The sequence below is a fragment of the Osmerus eperlanus genome, chromosome 22, assembly GCF_963692335.1.
Source record: "Osmerus eperlanus chromosome 22, fOsmEpe2.1, whole genome shotgun sequence".
NCBI lineage: Eukaryota > Metazoa > Chordata > Actinopteri > Osmeriformes > Osmeridae > Osmerus > Osmerus eperlanus.
Window position 1 is genome coordinate 5,457,364 of NC_085039.1, and position 23,122 is coordinate 5,480,485.

Consider the following 23,122-nt stretch of genomic DNA (forward strand, 5'->3'; position numbering starts at 1 on the left):
CAGCTTCAGTTCAATCAATTGCAAATATAGGCCAAAAGAACTAAGCATCAATTCCATTATGCTTAGTTCCAACTGTGATTTACCGGCAAATCACACATAACTATTCCAAGTCCATTATGCATGTTAATTACCCCCTTATATTGAGAAATATAGAAATAAATTGCTGAATGAGACATGCATTACAACATACCTGACCTGACCTACTTGACTGACCTGGGCCACAGACCATCAGAGAAAGTCATGCTAGCTTACCTAGTTTGACATATCCGTTGTCGGTCAACAGTATGTTTGCTCCCTTTGGGAAAGAGTCAATGACACAAGTTACACATACCGCATTAGCATTCATTTTGTACACAAAATGTTCATATTTTCTTGTTTTTTCAACATGAAGCTCCAAAGTGGGCCTGTGCATTTTCTATGTCACTGTCATCGGCACTGCACTTCCTTAACAAGGCCATTTATAAAACGGGACTTTAAAAGAGGAGCAACCAAAGGGAGGGAAGCCTGGGGTGAGTTTGAAAGATGGATCTTCGGGGGATTCAAATGGCCGCCATTAGTGTCATAAATGTTTGTATAATGGCCATTGCGCGTCTAGTCAAATAATTCCCTGTGAGGCCTGCTATTGACTGTAAGGAAGGCATCTGTCACACGCAGGGAGACCTCAACAATTAGGCGTACAGAAGAAAAAATAAATAACGCGAATCCATTTTAAAAACATGAAATTAATGAATTGGTGATACATGCTAGGGAAAGATTCAAATGTACATATCTTATGATGGCCTAATGCCACTTAAATATTTAAAGTATAGTGTTATGTGGGCGTATATTATACATATACCCCTGCGTGTGACAGATGCTTTCTATACATTCCCAAACAACTAGCCATTACAGGCCAATCAACACTATACATACTGTACAGTACATCTCATGAATACTCTAATCATCTAGTGAAGACTCATTTATAAATGTGTTGCATAAAGTCCATATATATATATAATTGAGATTGAGGGTGTTAGGATGGTTTGGTGCAGTTCTATGAAGCCGGCATATGTGAAGCTCTCAGTGACATTGCTTGTAAAAAGGGCCATACAAATAAAATCGGCTTTGATGTAGGCTACAGACATGGACTGCACATCCTGATCATTATTTTCCATATGCAGTGCTACAGCTGCTCCGTCGGGCTTCGATCATCGACTGTGCCGACAGGGGCACACGTGTTCCATACCTCACCTTAATATCTCTGTGCATTTTCCCTTTGTTGTGTAGATAATACAGCCCCTGTGGAGACAAAAGCCAGGCGTGTAAACATGTCCACCTTTTGTTGAGCATTCCTTCCAAATGACAACACACAAATTGATTTGCCTTGCGTTAGAGATAGGAAACTAATTTCCTATGAGCATTTTCAAGAGGATCATTTCGGAGAGTTGGGTCTCTTGATTTTTTATTTATTCATTTTAAATCAAGCTTTTTTTCCCCCTCTCTTCCCAATCACATTTCAAGTGCCTCCATAAAATCAAAAGAGAGCGTCAGTTCAAAGGCGGCGCTTCAAAAGACGAAAGGCGGCACGCCACAAAGGCTAATGTGTGTTTGATTGGGCGGAGAAACGGACGCCATTGTGGCCCTACCTGCAGAGTCTCCCTCGACACGTAGGCTATTTGCGACTCCGTGAGAGGGCCCGTCACTGCAAGATAAGGAAAGGACGCACATGTAGTCAGACATACATGGGGAGAGCTTCTGCTTTGAAAAACTTTAACAGGTTAAAGGAATTCAATCAGCGCTTGGCAGCGACAAGTCGTTATATTCTCCTCTCTTTTCCCCCTGCGCTCCCGTCTCTTTATTCGGCGAGGCCGCGAGGGAAGTTCGCTTAGCCGGGCGCCTGCCGTGCCTTGACCCCCTTTTTTTCCTCTTCTCCAGAGTAGTGGGAGGGGCCTGCGGGTGTTGAAAGGAGGGGCTCGGCAGGTGAGGGGGAGGGGGTGGAATCAGCACCGTGTCTCCTCGGCAACAGGGGGTCAATATGTTGGAGGCGGTATCTGAACGGGGAGGCGGAGGAAGCTTGGTGCTATGGCGCCCTTAATGAGGCCTGGCAGCCCCAAAACTACAGCGTCTGAGAGCGGAATCAACTGTGTCTTTCTGCAGCTGCTGAAGTCCGAGGCTCTAATGACCCCGGGGGCTTTTAACCACCATCAGGAGGAGGAGGGAGTGGGAGCGCCAACCTTATTACGTGGTTGACTGCTGACAGTTTCAAAAGCACAGCAATTTTGTCGCTCACCATTTGCCTTGTGGTGTTTCGCTAACAACCACCTATCACGTAAACTGTACCTTTAAAATGTGTGACTAACTATACTACAAAAGCTCTGTTATTGTCATTTCAGTCATATCAGTCATGGATACGGTACCCACTCCTTTTTTGGGGTAAATAATTCCTGTTTGGCCAGTTTCCCGTTTTACAGCATCCCCAAATACTGTGTTGGTCAATTACATGAAAATATTTGCCTGAGGGGAGTTTCAGTTGCCTTGTTGATTCTATGTTGGTTTTATGGCAGTGGACGACCAAGCACACCCAAATAATCATCAATTATTACTTGACAGTATTTGTTAATAATTGACCGGGTCCGGCAGCTTAGTCACAGACACCGTTAACAAATAAAGCCTGCAAAAAGCCAATGTGTATCAAACTTGAATTCAACTTCAAAGTGTCCAGGCTTGCTGTGCCATTTTTCAAATGCTTATGTGTTTGAGCACTCTGGTGTTGTGTTTACCGTGATATATGTCTTGAAGGGACCCGCCCCCGCAATGCTCCATACATATCCATAACTTATCTCTCCTGAAACGAGGGAAAGGAAAAAAGAAGACAAATTAGGTTTTTCAATCGATACGTCTCAGGACTCGACTGAGCAAAAAGAAGAATATCTAAAGAGAAAGGTGGCCTTGTGTGTGTGTGGGGTTGTCTTGGGGGGGAATGGCGGGACTGAGAATATACATATTAATGCTTCGGGGGTTTCTTTTCTGGGTCGTCACACAGCGTGGTACAAGTTGTCTAAACCACCATCCACCCCTATGGTCCAACACCCCCCCCTCCCCCCAGACCATTCACAGAGAAGCCAACCACCATCTCCTTACACACACCTCCCCACCCCCCGAGCTAGCAATTAGCAACTGTGTTAGCTAGCGCAGGGAGGCTAAGAGGTCTGACCGCAGCCTGACTGCAGTGCAGCAGACTGTGTGAGCTCCCACACCACAGCCACAAGAAAAGCTGCAGATTTGTCTGTGTGTGGAAGTGTGTGTGGACATTTGTGTGTGCGCAGACGTAGGATGGCTTACGGGTGTGTGTGTTAACAACTAACTCTGTCAACACCATACAGAGTCTGTGTTTACAGCGTTTGTGACATTTGAGTTAATCTGTGACTTGTGTGTCTATATTTTTTGTTGTTGATGTGTTTACATTCACCATGAGTGTGAGGTGTTTGTGTGCCCTCCGAAGCCTGCTAGTGCATGAGAATGGACTGGATGGGGATGACATTGGACGGACAGCAGGGCGGGATGGAGAGCCTTAAAGACGGTACCTCAGGTAACTGCCGAAGTAGGCCACGATGTTAGAGTGCTTACAGTCCTTCATCATGACGATCTCCTGCTGCACCACCGCAAAGTCCTCCCCTGTGAAGGTGACAGAGGTAGCACTGTATGAGTGGGTTGCCCACAAGATACACTCAAAACACACATTAGAGACAGTCACATTCGCTCGCGCGAGCACACACACATACACACTGCAACAGTGCTGTGGTGTCAAAGTTTGATACGCTGGCCCAAGAAGCACGCCCCACCCTTACTGGCCTTCAGAAAAGCCACACACAAAAAAAACATGCATGCATACACAGCCTTAATGGCTTGCGGATCGACTCGTCCCAAATCGATGGGTTCTTCGTAATCTATGCAGGTCTCTTTTGATGAAGGTATCCGTCATGGCAGCGGAGCCGTAAACCGGTGAGGCCATCTCCGAAATCAATGAGCCTGGCGATGTTTAGTCATAATCGCCAGGGAGAATCAATTTTGGCGCATCATTATTATAACGGAGTGGCTGAGGGGGGCTTGGCAGGTCTACAGGAAGTGATGGTTTTTCACTTTGACAAAGCACAAAGATATGGGCACATCCAGGTTGTTAATAAACAGTTGGATATGCAACGATACTAATAAGGTACTGAGAGGGGGTGGGGGAGTGCGGACTGGGTATGTCTTGACAGCATCCGAGACACATGACAAACACCCCCCCCCCACCCCCCCCATCAGCCACGACCAGCCCCATATCTTAAAATAACGACAAAACAACCTCAAACACTAAGGTGGCTGATTCTCGTTTTTGGCAACTCTGTCAACATGGGGACATGTGTGGATTCCGATACCAACACCCCCTTTGCTACCCCCACCACCTCTCAAAACCCCCACGTCTTTCACCCCATTTATCTATCTGCAGCCTACTTGCTAGCGTCCCACTGCAATGTCAGCACATTTCCCATCCTGGGCCGGGGCTATCGAGCGAGCTTCCCCTTCCGGAAGCTTCTTCAGAGGACAGAGGCGGGCACGTTTACTGGTTTTAATGAGAAACGACTGGCCACGAAGCCTCCCCCTCACTTTCGATTGGCCTCAGGGGCAATTGGGAGGACGCCAGCGACCCATATGATTGGACAAGAGGACGTTCTTCTTCTTTCGTTTTTTTTTCTTCCCCCCACAACATCCACCCCCCCAGGAGGGTTTCTGGACCTGACGGCGACTATCTCCGCTGACCTTGATCTCCAGCTCGGATCTCAACATCTATAGACACGTGCATCATCTTGTGCGCGCGGGGGGACAAGCGCTCAGAGTGAGAAAAAGAACAAAGTCACTTTGTTGTGACTGCTGGTTTAATGATGGAAGCTGCAGGCCTCATTAAAAAAAAAAAAAAAAAAACTCATCCCTTCCTTTTCTCCTTTCGCAATTTTTACTGCCACTGTTCAATCTTCTGAAAAAAAAGGTATGCTTTCCCTACCATGAAAATGAACATAAAGTGCTTACATAATCGCTTCATTAAAATGTATGGACTGTGCTGGACTGACACACTAAAATAGTCAGTCAAGCTGGCAACAATGCTGCCCACACACACACACTTTGTGTTGCAGTATTTATATTAATAAAAGTTACAGCTGCATGACCCTATGATGAATAAACATTAAACTGTTTTTTGTTTTTTTTTGAGGCTCACAGTCTACTCCCAAAGGTTGTGAACCCGGGATTCACTTTCAGAGATGACACGGGTGGTGAGGTCAGGTGACCTCAGGGGCTTCCGCTTCGTGGCAAGTCCTTCTCCGGTGACACAATGACATTTTCCGGCACAGGGAGAGGGATGGATAGCTGGCTGTGCTTGGGTCCTATCCAGCCTCCCTTATCATCGTCACCAAAAGCCATACAAAAAGCCCCCACACCAATCAAAAGCTAGAAATAACAGGTCACCTGACCCAAATTACACAGGTGTTCTTTTTACAGGTGAGTTTCGTGTCAGGTTATATTTAGACTACATAACCGTAAGTAGAAATAGTGCATTTATCAGGGTAAATCTTGGGTTGTAACTGAACCAACCAAAGACACAAACTCCCTTCCAAAAAAAAAATATATAAAATATATATCAATTTGTTGATATATAACTGCTGGGAAAACTATCTGATGTACCTAGAAGCTGAAAAAACGATTGCTACGCACATTGGTCTGACATTGCAGTACCAAAAAGGTGACATGGAATCAATATAGCTTTAACATTGACCCCTCCAAGCACTACAGCAGCCAAGTTTACCTGAGCAGTCAGGACATAGAAGCAAGCTGCCGTTTGAGGGACAGTTCGGTGTCAAAAGGACACCTTACAATGAGTCTTAATATACTTTGCTTAAAACAGAGTGTTTACAAACGGAAATAAATATAACGGTAATAATTATTAGAGCTGAGCTTTAAATCAGACCCCAGTTAGATTTAATTCCCCAGCTTGATAAAAATCACATTATTTAGTGTGATCAAAATAATTGTGAGGCACACCATGTGCCTGTGTGTGTGTGTGTTTTTTAAATAGGGTGTTGTGGCAATGGCTAAAAAACACCACATCACTGGTGGGAAAACAGTTGGAATGTCCTGAGGAATGAAAACCATCGGCTGAGGGATGCGGGTGCCTGTGTGTGTAACCATATTCTTGGTGGTATGTGTTTTTGTGTGCTTGCATGCCTGTGTGCGTGCTTAAGCATATCCATGTGATTTGTGTTTTCAGGGAGCCAGGGAGGAAGTTGAAGGCTTTGTGCAAACAGATTGGCGGGGTTGGAAGCTCTTGAAGCCGCTCTAAAGATCTGGGCATCCTCTAATCCTGACAAAGTAGGAATTCTTTACATGGACAAGGGAAATCACACACAAAAGATCAATCTTGCATGCCATAATCAATTACGGGAATTCATGGAATCCTTGTGAGAGATGTTGCTCCAAAAACAAAACAGCACAAATGAGGGCAAATTAGAACTGAATTGAGACGATTTACAGTAGAGGCAAACATTAAAGGACTATTTAGTATGGGCAGCACAGTTCTCCTTCTGAGCAGGACACCAATGAGCTAGCAGCTAACTGTTGCTAGGGAAACATCAGCAGAGGTTAACTCAGTTGTAGGAAAACAATACTTTGTTTGAGATTAAAGAAGACTGGCATATAGCAAGGTGCAGAGCACAATGTCAAGCTTTGGTCAAATGTGACATGTTTTCCCCCTTGCAGGCATGTTGCAGGGTGTTATGCCAACCGTGTTACAGTGTGTGTGTGTGTGTGTTTGAGGTGGGGTGTGTGTCTGTGTGTGTGTGTGTGTGTGTGTGTGAGAATGTGTGTATGTGTGTGTGAGAATGAAAAAAAAGTGAGAACAAAAGGCAAAAAATGGGTCAGAGGTTGAATAGATGCCTGTCACTGCTTAGGTACAAGTGTGACCGCGTGTTCTTGAACGTGCACGCAGGCAAAAACGCATGTTTGCCCTTTCGTGCGTGCACAGCGTGCGTTTCTTGGAGAAGTGAGACTGGATCCAGCCGCTGTCATTCATCCTGTCAGCGTGCACCCAAAAAGGGGGATCGTGCAAGGTTCTGGCAACACTCCTCCAGGCCATCCAACCCCTTGTCACCCCAGAAAACACACAGTCTTGGACTCGCTGGTGACACCTGTCAGAGACGCCAGCTGCTGCTGACCGCTCTGTGAAGCGCCATGCACATCCTTGTCACCCGGTCCTGTCAGAGGATTGTGACGCCTTCCCCTTGTCAAGCAGCGCCGGTGACATTTGAAGAGGGAAGGGTGGATTTTTAAAATGTATTTTTATACGTTGGCCCATGAATTTTAGATGCGGTTCCTGCGGTGCGTTAGCATTGCATGGCTAACATGAGGAGGCCTCTGGGGCTGTGGATGATGTGTGTGGGCAAATTGGCAAAAAGGACCTGGTGAGGGAATGGCCAGGCACACACAGACACACTCACACGCATAGGGTACATTAGAATATATATGTTGACCATGACTTAAAAGCATGCTTTTCATTGCCATTCCTGGCTGGAAGGTATTTTTAACCTTTCCTCTGTTAGCAAAAATGAAAACATCAACCAGTCAGACACTCTGAAAGAAGTTCAAACAAGCTCCGGAAACCCCCCCAATGAAGAATGTATCTTACAGCCTGAACAGAAAATGTCAGACGGTTCTAACCATGACACAAAAGAGAATGACTCGTCTTTGATTGTTTGTCATGAAAGAGGGTTTGAGTGAAGTGCCTCGGAGCGACTGCATGCTGAGGGGGGCAGAAGACACTCCCTGGTATTGATGTGATGCCTCGCTAAACCCCCTGGTCATGGGCCTCGCATATTAAAGAGGCACTGGTGCAAGCCTCGGCGTTCGGACCGTGTGATGTTTGAATGTTCACGATGAGCTCTCCAGAGAATCAGCATGGTGATCAGGTGTGAATGCTAATGCTAACACGCTAAATATTTGATAGGAATGAAAACGGCTTTTGCACTCAGCAATATGCTGCATGCGTACCCTATATCGGGTCCGGCTGTGCTGTCGAAAGTGATGCAATGAGGCCCTCACAGACAGACGGAGGGAGAGTGCATTGAGGCAAATCAATGTAACATTCAGGTTAAACGCTGAAGACAACCTAAGCAGATAAACTGCTCAAAGCATAACATGTTGTTTGTGTATGGCAAAACTAGAATAGATAATATACAAATAACATAACGTGAAGGATTTCACATGACATGGAATGCAGCATGAGTAAGTAACTAGTGGCAACTCATTAAGACCTTCAACTGATAGTCCAAAGTATTGCTGAGGCTCTAATAGAACAGCTGACACCTGAGATACAGATGACCAAAAAGCTCAAAAAATGTTTACTTGCGCATTGAATGCTTGCATACACATTGTAGTAGGGCTGAACAATTTTTGAAAAAATTATAATTAAGGGGAGTCAGATGGCTGAGTGGTTAGGGAATCAGGCTAGTAATCAGAAGGTTGCTAGTTCGATTCCAGGCTATGCAAACCAAATGACGTTGTGTCCTTGGGCAAGGCACTTCACCCTACTTGCCTCGGGGAGAATGTCCCTGTACTTACTGTAAGTCGCTCTGGATAAGAGCGTCTGCTAAATGACTAAATGTAAATGTAATTGCGATTATTTGTTACCAATATTGCATTTGCGATTATTTATTTTTATTTTTATGTTCTGTAATCTGTAATATAACAGAGACGGCCGAATAACTGTATAGTATGACCTTTCACAATATTATATTCAAAATAAACTTATGATGAAATTAGGTGATGCGTGACTTAATATGAATACAAATTTTATTTACCTACTTGAATCACAGTAGTATATTGACTGATTTTTCCAGCCTTGTAAACATGTAATAATAACATAAAGCATTGTCAAATAAGCCTGGTGTAAACATTAATGTAAGAGTCAGTAACAAATCACAGAAAATCTGAAATATAAAAACAAGTGTTTGTATTACGACACTCAGTATTTAAAGTCACTGTCATAAACATATGACATGTAAACATGTGACATGTGGATTGCGCTTTTTAAATATGCAATTATTATATGAGTTATTTTGAATAAATATAGATATATACTACTGATCTCCATTTAGCAACATAACACACAAAGTTCAGAAAAATTAAGGAAAACATACCCGCGTACCTCTAGCTACCGTTTTGGAAAAAAAACTGTGGGGGCCGTCGGAAATATTTAGAACTCACGCATCTAAAGGTTAAATCTTAAAATAAAAAGAAACACTGAACATTTCTGATCCAGTCAGTAGCCTAACAGAAACATAATGGCACTGACAGACATAGCGATCCTACTGTATGTGCATCACCGAGGGGCATCATATCGTTCGAGATGAACGCTGTTACTGCTTGAGTAATTTCGTGCATGAATATGGAGTTAGGCTTTGAAACATTTCGATCAGTGATCCTGTCGGGTGTTATTTGGCTTTTTTGACACACTGGTGTTCAGCAATTTATTTATGCATCGTACATGGCTTTTTAGGCTTTTTTAGAGCCGAATTAGGTTGGTGGTGTTGCCCCGTGAGGTAGCAACGTTAGCCAGGGAGGTTTTGCACCATACTTGACACTGCGCAGCATATTTTTTAAAGGCAAAATTGGCAGTGTCTGTAGTGTCAGGTTCTGTTGAGCCTGAGGCCATCGTACAGGTCAAGGTAAAGTGTAACGTGCAACAAAGTAAAATCACAGCCTTTCCGATTACAACATCTCATTTTGTCACATCGCGATATAATCGCAAATGCAATTAATTGTTCAGCCTTACATAGTAGGCTACCAGTATTAATTATATCTTCAGTATCGTAGTCATCTGGTCTCGCAAGCTGGAAACCGCATCATCAAATGGTACATTACAAGCCTCAGGCTGCCTGCTTCCACGTACGTCCACATACACACACACACACACACGCACACACACACACCATCAAGCAAGCCTCCCACCTGCTGACTCTGGAAGCCTAACGAGCTCAACTTTAAAAGTTTATCCCAGTTGATTTATATTGCAACAGGATGAAAGCAACCAAACATTTTGTCTCCGGCCTGCCCACCAGTGTCTGCCCCCATGATGTACATCATCACCATCAAGCTTTTAACACCATTGTCGTCAGACTTGGAATCCATGGCTAATATGTGACTGATACCATCTCATGCATGTCCAGCATTGTTGATCCCCTCAAGGTCTCTTAAATGTTTTTGCTCTCTGAGTTTTCCTGTGAGTTTTACCTTGTCTTCCTTGAGGGAAGGTTTAAGTGTAGTTCTATGGGAACATCATCTTTGACGTTACTTGTAAAAAGGGCTATACAAATACAATTGTGTTTGATTTTATTTTATTTCGCATTGTTTAGCATATTTGATTTACTCAATTAGGGATTTTGCACTTATTTAGTTGGTCAGGGGAGAATAGATCATAGTAAAAAAGCTCCAAAAGTCAATTAAAGTGTTCAAATCTGGAGTCTACAGAATCTTCGTCAATAAACTAATGCTCCAACATAGCCTGTCTCAAAGGACATCAAAGGACTCTACTTTAACTGAGTCTGAAGGAATCCTTGTCTAGTTATACAGACCCTGAATTGAGGACTCCCAAACCACCTTTGAGGTTACTGATAGATCTATTGAATGGAATCTGTGATATCCCAAAGTACTTAGTACAATACACCACTGTGATCTTAACCACAGCTCCAGTTACTCTGTTATGTAATGATTTGCATGAATTGCAGCTGCATCGTTGTATCTGACGACCATGCCAGGACAGAATGAACACCAGTACTGAACACTCACTGTAAGGAATGAACACTAGGCTCTTGCTGAAAACATCACAACCAATGAAAAATCACAAATGTCACACAATGAACCCGCATGTGAAATTTGCAAACCCAAAAGTGCTTAAGCATGCATGGGTAGGCAGCTTTTGAACGCCACAATGGCAAAAGCTTCCAAATCTGTGATTATAAAAGGAGAAATTTCAGCTTTCTCTTGATAATCTCCCGCTCGTGCAAACAGACACCTTGGACACAAGCTGTAACAGGTTTTCTTCCTACTCTCCCCTACACCAACACTTGGACTTATCAAGCTCTTCCATCTAAGCATGAGATTAAAGGAGATCTAGTCCGATATACAGCTCCACTGAGCTCCACATTCCTCAAGAGACAGAGGCCATTCTATTATAGGAAAGAGAAAAAAAGAAGCAAACACTCCTCTTATCTAGGTATGTGTGACTGGAGAGAGGAATGCAGAGTACCTGTAAATGTGTAGGGTGTTGGATGGATGGTTGGTTGTGTGGATGGATGGTTACAGGGAAGGAAAACATTTTTTGGAACCACACTAAAGACCAGCGTTTTCCAAACCAATATGTACTAAGAAACCCAACAAATAGGCCTAGTTGGATGACCATACCATTTCAGAATGGGTCATAATTACTGGAAGCCTGCATACTGTTGATGGAACAAAATGACATGCTGACTTGCTGTGGCTGAGTTTTTAGAAGCTTTTGTAAGGCACTTGGTGGAAACTTGCCTCTATGATGTTACTAATGGTGAAACATAAGTTAGGACGATTGGGAAAAGATGCGGTGAAGAACAAAGAACCAAACATACATGAGCCAAACTTCCAGTTCAATACCAGACTCTAGTAAAAAATGGATGAGAAGTCAAAATCTTACCAGGCTCCAGTTTGATGACCTTGATGGCTGCCAGCTCCCCTGTGGTGACATTTCGAGCCTGAAAGACAAACAGCAGAGGGTTGAGTCCCATCGAGCATTCTCCGAAAACACACAAAGAAGCAGTGCGGATCGATGGCTGGCTTCCCCAAATACTTGCCTAGGGGGGCATCTCAGGATCTGGAGAGTGGTCAAGACGGTGTTTGGTACCTCAAAAACCCAGAGGCTGAAATCTGCACAGTCATGGCTAATACAGAGGTCGTTTAATTACGGCAGCACTGCCAGAGTTCTGGTTCTTGGGAGAATGCCAAGTTTGGGTTTGTAATTTGAGTCAGTGAGCTTTTTTGGCATTTGTTTTAGGCGACACATGCACAAGCTACCCAACAGTATTCATTAAATAGAAAAGCAGGCATCATATTGGTCCTTTCTGTGGGTGCCCCGGTGGCTCACCAGGCCTCACAGAAGCAGCCTGGGTTTGAATCAAATTTGCTTCATGTCATTCCCTCTCTCTATCCCCTACCTTTTCTGTCTCTATACAGTGCCTGTCAAAAGTTTTACACCTAGCCTTTTATTGTTTTTGAGAGACACATGCACCACCTGTTTTTCAGTGTTTTCAATGCATGAGTTCAATCAATCTCTCAATCACAGTCTGTAGGGAATTTAACTTTAATCAGGTAGCATATTCTCCATTAATGCCTACGGTGACAGCTTTTGTACCAATAGGCCTACATTTTGGTCAAAGTAAATCTTCATACTGTTAAATTACCGACTTTATTGCATATAAACAATATGAACTTGAATGTGTCTTTCAAAAACGATAAAAGATCAGATGTTTCCAAACTTTTGACAGGCACTTAATATGTATTAGTCCTTCCATCCAGGCCCTACAAACCAGATTGCATTGAGTCAGATAGAAAAAAGACCTTTTGAGTTAAATTTGAAGAGACCTTTGATATGAAGTACTTCATACGAGAAAAACAGACACCTTACAAAGCCAGGATTCTTTTTAGAAAGTCTGTTTACTTCAGCGAGACTAGTTAGAATAAGGTCCTGAAAAATCGGTATTTCCTCACAAAGGGCCTGGAATGGGCTGTGTGGGAGGAAACAGGATGAAAAATCAATGACCCAAGTCTATTTATTCCACTCTTACAATCTTCCAAACCCATCTGATAGAGAAGCTTGGTTTAACATGAGGTGTGATAAGCCCCCCCAAAAAAACATTACCTTCCCTGAAAAACCTCCTCTGAAGCAGCGAGTCCACCGCATTCATTTTACACATGAAGGACTCAAACAGCGTCCTGTAAAGCGTGACATGTAAAATGCTTATCAGCGCTGAGCCTGTCACATGACACCAGCAGTTCCTGTGGAGCGAAGGGAGCGCTGCCGCACCGTAGCTGACCCGATGGAACTCATCAAAAATCAATGTTGTGCTTATAACAGATACACGCATCGTTTTGGCATGTGTCACAGCAGAGGTGTCAGTTGGAGCATATTTTAGAATGATGCGACCAGCAACACATTGATTTTTTTATTTCTCCTGCAAGACAGTGAAATTAATAAACAGCCTTTGTCTCCCTTGTGAGGAAGTGTTCATTAAACCTTGGTGAAACTGAATGCTAATTTATCATTGCTTTGACCAAATGACCTGAACGTGCCTTCAAAACGCCTCCAAAGGTTAGCGTAACTAGCACCTTATAGGGAAATTTTGATGATCATCCTGCTGATAGTGTAACACGGATCAATGTTTCATCTCTGAGAAAATGAGCAAATTAAATGGGCTCATTAGCATGCATGAACCAATGAAAATGCTAACTGGGTACAACTGGCCACTTTAACAGACCCCATATACCCAGCACACCCAAACACCCCCCCCTTCTAAGGATCGTGGGAAACCTTCCACCCGGGTATAGATTGGTGCTCGTTGAGGGGCAGTGAGGTAGGGAGCTGGTTTCATGTCGCAAAGTCTCTATGCGATGCCACACAACATTTTAAATCGACCCACAATCTGAATTTCACAATCTGTTCCTTGTAACTCCTTGTTTATCTCCTCAATGTTGTCACCTCCATGAAAACGCAACAATTGCTACTGGACATTGGATCTTCAGTAATGATTTACTATTAAATTCAGTCATGTAGGTTATTTGTCCAGACATTGTAGACCCTTTTCTGTCCTTACATTTGTCAGTCATTTCAGATTCCAAATCAACCCAAATGGCCAGTCACCAATAGCACAGTAAAGGAAGCAGGAAATTGAAATTAAACTCAACCCAAAAACCTTGAACATAGGCCACTGTGTAGTCATAGCTCAAAGCCACTTTTCGAGAAACGACCACTCACATATTTAGATTATAGGTGAAAGGCAAGTCAAACTGTTTCATGACCTAAAATCTTCAATATGCCATTTACTTTCTGTTGGTAAAACCATTCTATTTGCTCTAACATGTTTGCTTATGAAGCACGAAAAGCCATGCTGATAAATGGGTCACAAACTTAGCCTTTACCTTAGCTTTTTTTTGGACCCCACACTAATGTACACAAACAGAAAGACACACACGCACACCTCGAAGCCCTCTGAGAATCTAGGCCCGGGCCAGCCAATCGGACATGCCAACCTTCGCCTCGAGGCTCGAGGTGCCCTTTATTTCTTTCCACGGAGGGCTCTGACCCAGCCACCTGGCTGCCACGCACAAAGACCCGCACAGATGCAGTGTACAGCGGGTGGTGGGGTCGTTGGTGGGAGAGTGTGTGTGTGTGGGGGGGAGGTTGTTGGCTGATTTCTCAGGTAATTACAGACAGAGAAAATAAATCACAACAGGCCAACTCGACACAGGCCCTTGGGGTCCAGAACTGAATCTGGAGCATCATTGTCCCTGTAGCAAGGCACCGTCTAGTTCAGCACGTTCACCACATTCTTTTTTTTTTTTTTTTTTTTTACTGCTTTTGAGTTTTGTTTTCCAGATGGCTTTGGGGCTTTGCCGCCTGTATGAAGATGATGTAGTATTTGTTGGTGTTTATCAAAATGAAAGGACTTTAGTAATGAGTTGCTGAGGCATGGAAATGCGCAGACACAAACACTCACCCGGACCCCAGGCACAAACACTTTTGTCGTTCCTCTAGTCTGAGTTTACATTCTCAAATCTAGTCTAGTAATGGCTCCTGTCACCTCTGCTCTATGCCCTGTAATCCGTCTCACTTCCTGATCTCGGTAAAACAAAACCAGCCATTGATCCAACAGATTTGTTTACAGAAGAGAGTATGACACATAGGTAGGGTTTCTAACAGTAGCGCTAAAACAAAACATTCATAGTGAGGGAGTGAGTCTCACTCCCGGGAACAGATTACATCCCAAACAATTATTTGAGAACAAAATGCTGCAGCAATAACCTCTTTCCCACAGCAATTAGCTATAAGGCCAATGTTTAGAGCAGGATTATATTATCATTCTCATGACTTGTTTGTTAAGTATACTGGAGATATCTTGCCATCTAAAGGCCGATTTATACTTCTCCGTTTTTACGGAGACGGGCACAGGGAACGTCCTCTCCGACGAGGAATTCCCTCTCCGTGCCCTCTCCGAGCCCCTCGGAGAGCTCTACGTGCACCTCCTGATTTTCCTGACTATCCGTCTGTCCGTCCGTCATTTTACGGATACCCCTTGGCTGTGATTGGTCCGTATTAAGAACCGCTTGCGTCAGGGGCGGGGTTGCCGTGATAAACAGGACGAACAGAATCCTTTGACTGCCATTGCTGTACGTTTTTACAATTCATATTTCAGATAAACAGTACATGTAAATCAGCATCTGAATTAAAATGTGACGAGAAATGGGCAGCATAGTTTCTGAAAATGTGCGTATTTTATTGATGAAACGGCTAATTTGTAAATTTGCTCCGACTTCTCGATAACCTAGGTAAATAAACACTCGACGACGACTTACAAAAAAACGTTGCGCCACCTACTTTTCTGGCGGTGAATTGTTTTCAGCACCCACAGCCTTCGGAGTACTATAAATTCAACCAATCCATCCGACTCCGTCCGTCCGTAACGGAGTCGGAGAAGTATAATTCGGCCTTAAGGCTTTACAAAACATCGATTTTGACACTTCAACTGTTTAGCTGAACTTCCAACGGAAGCCTCCGGATAAGGATGGTTGAGCTGTCAGAGGTTTTGCTTAGCTGAAAGTAAAAGTAGACCGAAGAAGTGAGAAAAACCTTTCAAGACTTTTAAGCTTCTCACACCTTTAGTTGACACCTTTGTGAGAGGGTAAGAGAGGACCCTGGGGTTGAGTCAATGTCTGACAAGGAAATATTTGGCAAGGAGTTGTTTGCACTCTCTTGAAATACATTATGACATCACTGTGCACGACTCTCACAAAACAAACATTTTGGTTGGGTTTTGTTGAATTATTGATTAGTTTACAATGAGTGAAGCTGCGGAGCAAAGACGCAACACGGCCAACAGCACTCACTGAAACAACGAAGGTGGAGACTTTAAATAAAAACGAACAAATAAATCTATTGTGTGTTTTCAACAGATTGACTAGATATCATTTGAAATGATTACGTTAGTTGTTTCCACTTCTGTTGTCGAAGCAAACAGGATCGCCTTAGGTGGGTAACGTTAGCACTACAGCTTAAACAAACTATCTTGATTCAACTCAGCTTCAGTTAGCTCTATCTTGCTGAAAAATAGATCTGGACAAACATGCATCTTGTATTGTAGATTTACAACACGGGTTATTTATTTAAATGAAACACAGTCAGGAACATGAAATAACGGTATGTTAATACCTCAATCAGCGCGCAGCTCATCTATATATTCATGAGCATACCATAAAAGGAGAAAACCTAGCGTTTTTTCCTGGGAAAATTTCACTGGATGTATCAGGGCCAGGGGGCATAGAACTAGCCTGGTCCTAACCAGACTGTCGTACATTTCATTTGTACAGTCTGGCCTCGCTCCATTGACAAGCGTTGACTTCCTTGTAGGCGGGTACTCTGTTGAAGTTTAAAACTATTGGATCTGCCGAGAGCCACTCTGATCTGCCATAATCGCTAGCGTTCGCCAATTCCTTCACCACTACTGTAACAGAGCTAGCTGCCGTAGCTGGAAAATCAAACTGTTCCCAAACCCCGTGGGGAAGAGGGCCACAACATCATGGCCACCAACAAAACTCAGCAAAACTTGTTCTTGCTCAGGCTTTAGTTTATATATATTCGGCAGTGTTGCCACAACCGACCGAATGGCTTCGCTCGCATCTTTCTCTGCCGCCATTGCGGAACTACAACACAAACTAGCGCACAAAATCAACGTCATCGTTCTCAGCCACTCCCTCTGTTCACTGATTGGCCGGTTGAAAATCAACCTGAAAAAAATCTGACTTACGTACTGAATGGCCAGACCTAGTACAGAAGCTAAATCAAAATTGAGCAGAAGTACGTAGGAGGGCAGAGCCAGGCTAGCATAGAACAGCACCCGGGCCAATATTCAGCCCAACCAATGCTACATACCCTATTCGGAGACCTTAAGGAACAGTGTGAAATACCCCAAAAACCCAGTCAATCACCCCTTTAAAACATTATCAACCGAAGCTGTTAACGCCACCTCAGCTTGATCGAAGCAAAGCGCGAGCAAATTATAGAGCAACGCCTTAACCCTTGTGTTATCTTCAGGTCATTGTGACCCATTAGTCATTGTGACCCACCGTTGTATTGCGACAACTTTACCGCATACAAAAACAAAGTGAAGCATTTTATTTTAACCTTCGGGCTGTCTCAGACCCCTCACATTGCAAAGGTTAAAATAAAATTATTTTTATTTGTTTTTGTATTGGGTAAAAACAACGATGGTTCGTTATGAACCTTTGGGTCATGTGACCCGAAAGCAGCACAAGGGTTAAAGGCCTAAACCAATCGAGTCCCTCGCGCACTTTTGAGTTGCCTCTCTAGGAAGTAAATACTATAAACATAGACCCGGGATCAAGGTTAGGGCAGACAGTTGCGTCAAGATAATTAGGCTACTCAAAATTTCAGTGTCACTCGAGAAGATGTCGATCGCTGAAGATATTTTAATATCATGTTTAGTTTACCCATGATTGCGACTATAATCATCACTGAAACGTCCGTTTCACTGAAACACGTCGGTGATAGGTGTTAAAACGGCTTTGCTGTTTCATTTGAGAACATTTCCATTGTGTTGTGAACAGTGTATTGTAAAAATTAACATTGTGTAGCGTCCGTAACATCACGTCCATAACACATCATTAACGTTTTTAAAGTAACAAAGGAGCACGATTTGTTTGTTAGACTTAACATTGGTATAAATTAGCTTTGCACAGAAACGTTGGATGTTGTAGCATCGGCACTGTTTGAATGGCATCCTACAAAACGTTACGGACGTGACTTGGCCATGGAACCACTGACTCATAAACAAGAGGCGTATAAATTTATGGAGTTGTGCTTTTAAAGATCCTGTAAACTAAATTCCATGATTTGCTTCTCATTACATTATATACGTGTGAAATGAGTTCCTGAAAGCATAACTAACATAAGCAAAACTTTGTCGCACTGAAATGTGGAGTTAGACTCTAGAACAGTTTCTCTTCCGTTTTCTTATATTGTTTTCCCGAGCGCCAATGACAAATCCTGAGCGCCAAAGGCAAAAAAAAGTCTGTGATAAAAAAAAAAATTAAAAAAAAGCTGGGTTCATCACGCGTACGATGCATGTCAGCGAATATGTTCTCAGTAGTATGTTTCAAGTAGGCTACAGCCGAACCCTCGTTCTGTGTTGATCAATAGTAATCGAGTTGATAAGCGTGTCTTCTTGTCTGATCAAGACGCAACTGTGAGGTGCGCGAATGGACAGAACGGCTGCGAGGGCCAGCCCGACGTGCACGAATACACCTGTAGAAATGCAAATGAAATTTCCACTCAAAATGCTGACAAAAGTTTGATTTACGATTTCCAACGCAGCCTCCATTGGTATTCTTAACCTGGAATGATAATATATAGTGCAGTGTTTCCTCTATGGCTAAATTTCTGCCGCCACGGTATCAGAAATCAGGCTGTACAACATTTTAGGCCGTCTATCAGCACTGATTGTTGAGTGCATGTCGGAGAATAGCACGGACACGCTTCACACCGCAGTTGAGATTGCGTGTGTGCGTCCTTGAGAACTGTAAGTCGTATAACTTATGTTGTCAGTTAATTTAAGCCTGTTATTGTATAAGTTTATAGTTGTTGCAAATTTAAATCAAGTTAACTGGTGATTTTCGTTGTTTGTATTCTTCCACTGCTAGCTAAATTGCACGTCTGTTGATTCGATAGCGATTGCTGCCCTTGCTCACGTTTGTATTTTAGGTGCATTATTATGCTGAAGTAGTTTTAATTAATAAAAAGTGGGTTTATTGTTATTATTTTCTACAGAATGCTTAGCCTATCAAGATCAAATGAAGCAGGCAGTGTACATGCTTCAGAGTGGCCTACCTTGGCTAGGCTACTGACCATTTACAATAAGTTGTTACGTCATTATTAATGACGTCGTTATTAATTGGCAGCATTTATGCCATTTAGAACATACTTTATGAGTGTAAGGTGTCTTTAAGTAGCCTAACTTCATTGCTTTAGGGGAAATAGGACGAAAATATGTGCAATATTACATTAGCTATTAGATTAGATTTATTTCAATGTATTTATTCACCTGTGAATAAATACATTGATTAGAAAAAAAGAAAAGAATATATATACATATATATATATTTTTTTTTTGGAGCACCGAAGACCCATTTTGACCCAGGAAAAACTCTGTTAATAACACATTCTTCTGTTGTGTGGTGAACTTAAAACTTGTTTTCAATTCCACTGTACAGGACCTTTAACTCAAGCTGAGCATATACCTTGCCAGGGCTCTCAAGTGTCACGCATTGAGCGTGACAAGTCACTCATTTCGGTCTTTTGTCACGCCCTCCCGCCACACATTGTATTTCTCACGCAGAAAAAAAATATTTATTATATATTTAATATGCCGCAGCACCCAACCAAAATTCCTCTGGCCGCGCCACTCTCACTATGGAACTGGCAGGAATCAAGCGCGTCTCCCCTGGAGTTCTTAGTCGAGCCTGCCACTTATCAGCCAATCAAAAAAAAGAAAGGGTCTATACAATAGCCAAAAATAGCACCATTATGATTTAATGCAACAACCAATGGAAAAAAAGCATATCCTGTAATTTTTCACGTGATTCTGCTACAACGTCTTCCATAAGTTTCGTTCACCTACAGAGCAAACCACTGGAGCTCAAGCATCACTTTAAGCACAGTCATGATATCCTGTTTTAATGTTACAACAAATTCACAACTTGTTTGACACAAACAATGACAACTTGACTGCTGTTAGAAAATGTTTCCCAGATAAATAGCATCAGTTTTTCATGAGTGTCTTAACCAACAGTTTTACAGCCTGTTCACTGACAACACCTGCTCAGAACAAGTACTTCATAGATGTAGCCGGTGTGTATCGGTGAAACTCACTCCTCAGGTATGTAAAAGGCCACCCGCGTCGATGGTTAGCTAGCTTTTCGTTGGCGTAGTTGGTAGTGGTGGCGCTTGGAATGTCAGAGGTGGCAGGTTCAAACCCAGTGCGGGACGAATATAGGCCTGATACCTTTGACGGAGCTTGCAATATTTCGTCTGATACATCTAATAGGCCTAGTCATATTTTCGTTATCACACGATGACTGACATATTGTCACATTATAAACATCTCTTTCCAAATACGTGTATTAATTGTATGTGTTTTGCATAGTCGATGTTATAGGTCACTTTTAAAATAATGTCATATTTTATAATTATATCCTGGCCATGGATGCATTAATCAATGATGCCTTTCAAAGATGTCAGGTAAAAAGCAATTAATTAATTAATTGACCCCCTGGTGGGGGGGGGGGGTATGGGGGGGAATGTCACTCTTGCCTGTCTTCAAAACTTGAGCCCTGCATTGCTTTATCATTCCCTTGTCAACCAGGAAAATGCTAAATGGTAACATTTTACTGAAAACTTGAGTCCATTTACCCCGTTCTTGAAACAGTACAAAACGGCCATTTGAAAAAACGTTTTTCTGCACGAGTGCACAACTTGTATATAGGTAAAAGAGTGCAATTCTCTATACATTTCGATCAGAGTGGTTACATGTAACAAAATATAAATGGTAAATGGACTGAAATAAGAGACTTGAAATAAAAACTTACAAATAAGTCTATTGTGTCTACACAACACTGTTTTCAACAGATTGACTAGATATCATTTGAAATGATTAAGTTAGTTGTTTCCACTTCTGTTGTCGAAGCCAACAGGATCGACGTAGGTGGGTAACGTTAGCACTACAGCTTAGCAAACAAACTATTGTGTTTCAACTCAGCTTCAGTTAGCTCTAGCTATCTTGCTGAAAAATAGATCTGGACAAACATGCATCTTGAATTGTAGATTTACATGACAACACAGGTTATTTATTTGAATGAAACAGGAAAAGTCAGGAACATGAAATAACTTTAGCCCCATTGCCAGTAAACTAAATCATCACACATTCTACCAATGCTAGATACAGGCAGGATACGTTAGCATTGCTAATAACTGTTAGCTACAACATCATACTACAGCTTGCGGCTGTGATGAACATAAGGTCGGAACAGCACCTCTTTTCAGCAACAGCTTCATAGCAAATCCTGCTTTACCTTGTCCCAGGTTTTCAAAACTGTCCTTGTGAAATGGTTCAAGCAAATGTATAACGTTCCGTTAATTGAGGGTCGAACTGAACAGGGATCTTCTCATAGACAAACATCACAGCTCGTCGAGTGTTTGGTTCCTTGGGAAGACTCTGAAAAGTGTCAGCATTCCCTGTACAGGCTGGAACACTGCATTTACGACCATAGTCCATTTTCAATAACCTTGAAAAACGTTCTTCTTTGTAATTCTGTGGAAGTACACAGAGCAGCGCGCAGCAAATTTTGGGGCGTGACAAAGGTACAGACCAGAGCCAAAAAAAGTTGGAGCCCCCATTGTGACATCACAACGGGGGATTTTTACTGGGATTGTTTTACAGCTATATTTTTTAATTGGTCGGCCTCTACAACCCGCCTTCAAGGAAGTTAACGCTTGTCAATGGAGCGATCCCCGACCCTCTGTACAAATTAAATGTACGAGGGTCTGGTTAGGACCCTCATAGGGAACCGCCTGGGTCCGGACCCGGACCGCGGTCCGCCAATTAGTGACCCCTGTACTATTGTCTCAAGACTATTTTTAGACGCTATCCTTGTAACTCAAATCTTACAGAATCTTCTGTCACAAGACAATTTTGTCGTGCATCTTTCCGGCCACCGATTGACATCATCCTGACACTGCTTCAAAACATCCCAACCTGCTGAAAGCTAAACCAGGTTTAAGCCACCCAGTTTCCTAGTGTCTCAGTCCTACTGACTTTTCTGGTAAATTAGCTTTAAAACCACCGAAAACATTCAAAACTCTTTGGTTATGCAGTCATCTTGGCTCTGTGCATTACATGTTTTCATTCCACCTCAGGTGCGGCTTGCGGAGATTCTGCAATGTTTGCCACAGAGTTGGCGAAGCAGGTTATGGGTGTGTCGACAGGAGGTGTCGGGCGGTGCTGCTGCTTCTACCAAATGGTTTCTTCGTAAGTGACTACTTACACGTTGTAATTTATTTCCAACACCGCAATTCCATTAAGAACAACCAATCAGTCATTCAAGCACATGGTTATGCCATCTATGTAAAAAGGGGTTTCCATTGCTTTAATGTTCAGGTTCAGGGATGGAAATTAATTTTTTTGTCCACCGGCCACTGTGGCTGGTGGATTTCAAAATCTACCAGCCACTCAATGTTTTTACCAGCCACTTTCTTGTTTTTAACCGACAATGTGTAACTGCATGTGAAAATTAATACTACAAGATCTACAATACTTAAGCAGTTTATTTAATCTAAGTCTCAATAAAACACTGACACTTTCTCTTTTATACATGCACAAACCACAAACTGATATACATTTCATTAAATGAGTAGGGCAGATTAAACAACAAACTAACATTCCTCCAACCATCCTCCCCAATCCCAGTACAGTTTACTCCTGCTCATCAGAATCAGATTCTGAAGTTTCAGAGGTGCTTTCCTGAGCGTTCTTCCACGACAGGGCGAACAGCACCCCGACGCGAAGCGGAGGGTTGTAGCTTCGCTCTGAAGGGGCTTATTTTCCCGATAATGACAACGGCGTTCTATACATTATCCCGCTTATTACACGGCTACTTGCCAAAAAAAAAACTTAACAGTGTGTCTTATTACAATTTATATGTTACCATTCGTAGTGTTGATCAGCAGAGAAATAGTTCGCCAAAG

At 42.8% G+C, this 23,122-nt stretch overlaps 1 protein-coding gene across 2 annotated transcripts in view; it reads right to left on the reverse strand.

The window, feature by feature from the left end:
- The window catches only part of map4k3a (mitogen-activated protein kinase kinase kinase kinase 3a), a 69,406-nt gene that overhangs the window by 40,400 nt on the left and 5,884 nt on the right, over nt 1-23,122 (reverse strand). For both annotated transcript variants that reach the window (XM_062448889.1, XM_062448888.1), the window contains exons 2-7: nt 11,732-11,789; nt 3,564-3,654; nt 2,760-2,824; nt 1,626-1,681; nt 1,231-1,278; nt 253-295 (exon numbers count right to left, since the gene is read on the reverse strand). In XM_062448889.1, the coding sequence (XP_062304873.1) occupies nt 253-295; nt 1,231-1,278; nt 1,626-1,681; nt 2,760-2,824; nt 3,564-3,654; nt 11,732-11,789 (361 nt within the window). The remainder of the gene's footprint in view (nt 1-252; nt 296-1,230; nt 1,279-1,625; nt 1,682-2,759; nt 2,825-3,563; nt 3,655-11,731; nt 11,790-23,122) is intronic.